General features: G+C 36.1%; 2 protein-coding genes across 2 annotated transcripts; both read right to left on the bottom strand.

Annotated features, from left to right (window-relative positions):
* Positions 1-267: 267 nt before the first annotated feature.
* LOC145803640 (uncharacterized) lies at positions 268-3531 on the bottom strand. The gene is made up of 7 exons (XM_082896963.1): positions 3063-3531; positions 2836-2915; positions 2350-2484; positions 1692-1958; positions 1004-1057; positions 811-913; positions 268-392 (listed from the first exon to the last, which is right to left on the bottom strand). The coding sequence occupies exons 1-7, from the start codon at positions 3529-3531 to the stop codon at positions 268-270; spliced, it is 1233 nt and encodes a 410-aa protein (XP_082753089.1).
* A 5-nt stretch (positions 3532-3536) lies between these two features.
* Positions 3537-4258, bottom strand: LOC114305951 (uncharacterized). The gene is made up of 2 exons (XM_082896962.1): positions 3896-4258; positions 3537-3779 (listed from the first exon to the last, which is right to left on the bottom strand). Exons 1-2 carry the CDS (start codon positions 4256-4258, stop codon positions 3537-3539), a joined length of 606 nt encoding a protein of 201 aa, XP_082753088.1.
* Between the last annotated feature and the right edge of the window lie 2811 nt (positions 4259-7069).

Genomic DNA, 7069 nt, shown 5'->3' with positions numbered 1-7069 from the left:
AGGAAGCACAATCATTTGTTAACACTAAGCCCAAAGATTGGCGAGAAACCAATCTAAAAGAGAGAACAAAACAAAAGAGAGAAATAAACAAATTTCAACCACACCAACATACACTAAGAAATTAACAAGATACAGAGTTAAGCAGCAAGGCAGCAAACATCAGATGAGCAGACATCAGTTCAGGTCCCATTCAGTAGGGTTCAACTGGTATGAGTAACAGGACAGTACTCCCAAACATTGCTACTGCACACAAGCAAGACCAACATATCAGATCCCTACCCAAGCATAACAGTCTAGGATCAACCATGCAACTAGAACCATATCCAAGACCAAAAGCAGAACAAACCATCCATCCATAGCATAGCAGGACAGATCATCCAGCATAACAGATCCTGATGCAGAACCATCCATCCAAATTCATAACCCACTATTCCTATCAATCATTAGATTCATGGCTTCAGTTGACGTCCCATGTTCATCCTGCAGATATACTCCCCAACCCCTGCATGTGCTCTGAAACATGACCTATGGGCCTTGTTTTGATCAAAGTTTCTGCTTTGATCAAAACTAAGATGACAGCAATTCAGCGTAATACTTTTGCAGCCAATCTCAATTCAGATTTAGCTTCTACCCCTCAAAGCTACTGATTTGTGACTTAGCTCTGCAGCAACAAGGCATATTCCATCTAATTGGCTAACCTCACCAAGCAAGAAGGCACATTCCATCCTTTTATTTTTCTCCATCATGACAATGTACTCCAACAATCTGCTACATACCAATCAGGTTAGTGCCAAAGTAGCAGCTTCAGACCAGCTTCCAACTTTGGTGACAGATTTACCTTCACAGACAATCTGCACAGATCAGACCAGCTTCCTACATCCGCATGCCTACCAATTTTCAGTAGCTCCACCATCTATGCAAAATTGAGGCAAAGCAGCATACAGTTTTAACCTTAAAACTAACTAAAGGCACCAGCAGACTTCCAAAATTTACTTAGGGGCACCAGCAGATTTCCATCAGCAGACTTCCACCAGCAGTAGCTGCTCAGACCAATAAGCTGCACAAACCAGCATACAACAGCAGATCAGCAGTAAGCAGCCTACTAGTTGACATCAGCCTAACAAAATAGAACCTAATGTATAACAACCAAGATAGTTCTTAAATTTGAAGAAAAATAAAGCTGAGGGCCTTGTATAATTCTACTACTGAGCAATCCAAGCATATCTGTAAGGCAGCCCAATCAACAAACTAGAACTTGAACCAGCAACCTGAATCTGAACCATCAGAGCAAACCTATGAACACCAAACTTACTGCTCATCCAAGGTCCACACAAACTATACTGAGCTCACAGAGATCACTAAATAAACTGAGCCACTCTAAACTATACTGAGCTCCAAAACATTTAGCAGTGGCACCCTCATAGTATCTGTACACACCTAGTAAACACCCTCTTTCCTGCACCAAACACCTCAGGAGATGCCTTCAACCTTACAAAGCACACCACTACACTAAATCACTACCAAGGTAGTCCAGCATATCAGTCCACCACTGAGCCTCATAGTCCAGCAGGAAAGAATCTGAACCTAAACCTCAAATACACACTCCAGCAGAATTTGAACCTGATATGCACTCCAGCAGATACACACTCCAGGGTCAAGACTCAACTCCTATGTCGAATACAATATTGGACCTGTTGCAAGTTAAAGACTATATCATTAACAGAGAACTCCAGTTTGACTGGGGAAGATTTGACCCACACAGCTATTCTTACTTTGACCAGCTCACAGAGATCTTCAAAATTTGGCCACAACCCATTAAACATACAGTCGTTTCTATGCTTCCATGTGGACCAAAGGACAGCCAAAGGTATAACCTTCCATAGCTGCTTCTCAATCTTTTTCATCTTACAGAATGACCACCAGTGCAACAATCTTTCCACTGAGTTTGGTATAACCCACTGTACACCCCACCATTTCATAATATGAGACCATAACAGCCAAACAAAAGGGCAAAAAAGCAAGATATGATAGATTGTTTCCACTTCATCATGACAGAAAACACAACCCACATTAGAATTCACATCTAAGATCCCTATTCTCTGCAGGAAACTTGATGTTTTCACTTTATCTTTGCCATGCCAACCACCCAAAGAATTTTACTTTAAGTGGAGCACAGTGATGCCAAACTGCCACTGCCATATTCCTAACAGGCCCCAAGGACAATTCACATCTTTTGTATACTAATGCAATAGAGAATAACCCAGTTGGATCAGCCTTCCACTTCCAAATATCTGGACTTGAGACCCGAATGGCTGGTATAGATCTTATTAAGGTATGTAACCTACGTACCTCCTCCTCTTCCCAGGCTAACAAAGGCCTCCTAAATTCCATATTCCAATCCTGCAGCCCTCCTCTTCTAGTATAAAATTCAGAAATTGTTCCATACTTATCGGTGAATAGAGAGAATAGTCTGGAAAACTCAGTCTTAAGACACAATTCCCCAGACCATTTATCTAATCAGAATTGAGCTCTCCTACCATTTCCCAACTGAATGACTGCATTATCAAGATAGAAATTTAAAAATTCAGGCCGACATCTAACTGCATTAATTATATCAGACCAAATTTTTCAAACTCTGATATTTCCTTCCATATGAGGCAGCCATCTTCCACTCCCCAAATTATACTTTGAACATATAACGTCCTTCCACAAAGTGTGGTTTTCTTTCCCAAACCTTCACCACCATTTCATCAATAGCCACTTATTCATATCTACGGATCTTCTAACTCTCAAACCTTCTAAATTTTTACTCTTGGTAATGGCTTCCTATTTAACCATGTGAACTTTTCTTCTTAGATCTGAACTCCTCCATGGGAAATTTTCTTGAATTTTATCAATTTCTTTAGCCACCCCCACTGGAAGTTTGAACAAGGACATGTAGTAAATAGGCAAGTTACTCAAAACAGATTTAATCAAAGTTAGCCTCCCAGCAAACGAGAGCAACCTTCTCTTCCATGAGGGTAATTTCTATTTAAATCTATCCTAGACTGGCTTCCAAGTACTTTTCCTCCTAGGGTTAGCTCCTGAAGGTAACCCAAGGTACTTTAGAGGCAAGTTTTGATATGTACAATTTAATCGAGAAGCAAAGCCTTGCATCAGCTCTTCATCCACACCAACTGCAGCAATCACACTCTTATGATAGTTAATTTTCAGCCCTGATATAAGTTCAAAACACCTAAGTATTCTTTTGACGGTTACCACTTCCACCCACTGAGCTTCACAAAACAGTATTGTATCATCAGCAAATTGTAGATGCATTACTTTTACCCCTTGATTACCTATGGTAACTCCTTCAATTAAACCCATTTCCTTTGCTCTGACAAACAAGATATTAAGCCCCTCAGCCACTATATTGAAGAGAAATGGGGATAATGGGTCCCCTTGCCGTAGGCCTCTCTGTGGATAAAACTCCTCGGTAGGTGAACCGTTCACTAAAACTGACACTTTTGTGGAGGTTACACAAGCTTTCATCCATCTCACCCATCTTTCACCAAATCCGAAATTGGCACACACATTAAACAAGAATTTCCAATTGACGAATCATAAGCCTTTTCAAAGTCTAGTTTCAACACTAGACCTTTCTTATTCAATTTTCTCCACCCATCAACTACCTCATTTGCAATAAGAATCCCGTCCAGAATATTCCTACCCCTCAAAAATGCTGATTGAGACTCACTAATGATTCTTGGCATCACTTGCTTCATTCTATTTGCCAAGACCTCAGCAAGAATTTTGTACAAAGAACGATAAGACTAATGGGTTGATATTCATTCAAGATTGATGGGCTATCCACTTTGGGAATTAGAGCAATGAATGAACTATTTAAACCACTAACCAAAGTGGCATTCTGATGGAACTCACTAAAGAATTGCATTATCTCAGACTTAACTATTCCCCAGCATTTCTTAAAAAAGGCAAAATTAAACCCATCAGGCCGAGGTGCTTTGTTTCCTTCACAGCTCTTAATCACATGACTAACTTCCTCCTCTGTAAACTCTGCTTCCAACAAATCCACTGCTGGACTATCTCCAATATGTTTGAACTGACCAACCAGTTTAGGCCTAACAACCCAATTTTCAGAGAAGTGGTTCATGAAATGCTTCTTTACCTCAAGTCTAACCTTCAAAAGTTCCTCAACCATTGAGCCATTCACCAGAACAGAGCACAAAGAATTCCTACTGTTTCTGTTGCACGCCATAATGTGAAAATGCCTGGTATTCCTATCCCCTTGTGTGGCCCAACTAACTCTTGACTTTTGTAACCAGATACGTTCCAACATTTTGTTCAACCTCCAGATTTCACCCATTAGTTCCTTTCTTCTAGCTTGTTCATTTCCCAGCAGTGGTCTATCTTCTGCAATTAATTCAATTGCATGAGCTTCCTCTTCAGCATCCTTAAGCTTAATTTCAACTTTTCCAAACACAGCAGCGTTCCACACTCTTAATTTTTGTTTGTGGCCTTGTAAAAGAATGTGAGCAATAACCCTTATTTCAATAAAAGCAGATAAAGAATTGATGAAAAGATAAAATCAATGATGGACTTCCAAGCAAGAGTGGAGGTGAGTGAAGTGTGTTGAACAAAAAGAGTGATTCGTGAAAGAGATTCATGTTTGTGAAAAACGATTAAGAACCGATTCATTTTTTATTTTATTTTTTTGATTTTGCTTCACCTAAATTCTCCTCTTCTTCTTCTTCTTCTTCTCTCTTTCTCTCTCGCCTCCGCTGCCATAGTCTTCTTCATCTTCGGTCATTCGAGGTGCTTAGGGTTATCAACTCTGCGTCCCTTTGAGACACTACAAAAAAATTTAAGGTTTTAGAGACTAAAATTTTGGCACTAAATATTTTTGTTACGAAAAGCGTTATTATATTTTTAGTAACGAAAATTGGACATTAGTAATGAATTATTATCCTTTTGGACCAAATTTTTTGTCTAAAAAAATAAATCATTTTGAGACCAAATTATTTTATTCTTAAAAATCTATTTATTAGTGATATTTTTAAAATTTTGTTGATAGAAATTGGTCCCTAAATAGAAATTGATTCTTAAATATCTTTTGGAATAAAATTTTTACTTTTAAAGACTAAAATGTTTAGTCTTTAAAACCTTTATATGTTTTAGTGAGAGCTTAGAGAAAGAGCAAAACAAGGAGGAAAAAAAATATTAGGCTAAAACGACGTCATTTTGACATCACAGGAGAAGACGTCACGGGTGTCACGGAGATCTGGACTCGTTGTTTTGTGGTCTTAAAGCAACCAATTTCATGCCTAATGGATACATTCACTGTACGAAACCAAAGCAATAAAGCAGACACGATAACGAGCACTGAAACAACAATTCAAGGTGAGAAAAAGTAGCTCACCACCCACTTGAAAAATGCATGGGCTACCCCATTTAAGATATAAGATAGGAACGAATTGTCAATGTCAATGCTTGTTTGGAATGTTATGAGTCTTTTTAATTTTTTAGTATGTAATTTATATATAGGGTTAAATAAATTTTAATTTCAATGTTTAAATTGTGTCAATTTAATTTGTAATATATAAAAGTGTTTTAAATTGGTCTCCAAAATTTAAATTATATCAATTTTATTTCCAATATATAAAAAATATTTCAGTCTAGTCTCTTAATATTTTCAATTACGTCTTAAATATTGACAAACCAAATTAAGATATTTTTCATACATATCGGCAATCAGATTGACATAATTTAAATATTAAAGACTACAATGACACAAGGTTTATACGTTGGAGACTAAAAATGTGATTAACCCTAATTTATCGTGTTCTATCTGTCTATCTATACCATTTATAAAGCAAACACTCAATTTGTTGTCTTGGAGCTCAGAGACTAACAGTATACTAGTACTAAATTACCCAACTCATTATTTATTCGTTTCTCCAAATTTGACCTAATTATCATGATAGATTTGGTATTATTATTTTACTTTATGTTTAACCTATTTCTTTTTCAATATTTTGCTGCATAATTTAGTATTTATCTCTTTTAAAGTAAGAAAGGGGAATACATTGGTTTTCTGTTTTTAATTAGTTGCCCACCAATTTTGTGATGTAAAGATTACGTCCTTTTTTTTCTTTTTTCTTTTTTGTATGATGGAAGATAGATTACCTGGTTTTTGTATCTTTCTAACATGACTTTTGTAGCTAATTAAGTTATTTGTGACCTTTGGAAGTGGTGTTTTTGTCCTCCAAATTTGGTGAAAATCCACTTTAATGGGCAGTTGACAATGGAAGATAATGGCAGTAGAAACAAAAGCTTTCACAACAAAAATATTGTGGCTAATTAAGTTATTTGTGACCTTTGGAAGTGGTGTTTTTGTCCTCCAAATTTGGTGAAAATCCACTTTAATGGCAGTTGACAATGGAAGATAATGGCAGTAGAAACAAAAGCTTTCACAACAAAAATATATATTTTTTTAATTTATTATTATTATTGTTTTTATGATCTGCAAAAAATCTTTATTAATGACAAAATAATACATTTCATATGAGATTATATTAATAAAACGATGGAACTGCAAAGAATTGAGTTGTTTTGCACTGATAGTTAAAATCTTACCAATGGAGTATTAATCAGTTTGGACTTACTGCTCATGCCAAAGCGCTGTAAAACTTGTGGCAAGTATTGGTTTTGGGTAAGACTACAGTGTCTCCTACCTTATCTGGAGTAATCTCCATCCCAAGTATATTTTGTCTTGTCAAGATTTTTGATGTCAAACTCATTAGTTAATTAAATCTTCAAACGTTTAATTACCTTATGGTCAAACTTAATTTACAAATAAGTGATAATTTCATAAAATATTTATAAATTTATGAAAAAATTTATAACTTTAATTATTAAAATTAGTAAAGTTTACCACTAATTTAAAATTATTTTTAAAAACATAAACTGATTTGCAATTTTCTCTGATTTATATGTCTTGCGATTACAATTCCCAAGATAATTTACTCCAAAAAAGGTGTTTTTAGATTTTTTATCTTTTACTTTTAAT

This window comes from Camellia sinensis, chromosome 12 (assembly GCF_055761805.1).
Source record: "Camellia sinensis isolate YWXY chromosome 12, ASM5576180v1, whole genome shotgun sequence".
NCBI lineage: Eukaryota > Viridiplantae > Streptophyta > Magnoliopsida > Ericales > Theaceae > Camellia > Camellia sinensis.
The sequence above is the reverse complement of the archived record's forward strand: the minus strand, read 5'-3'. Positions and strand labels throughout refer to the sequence as shown.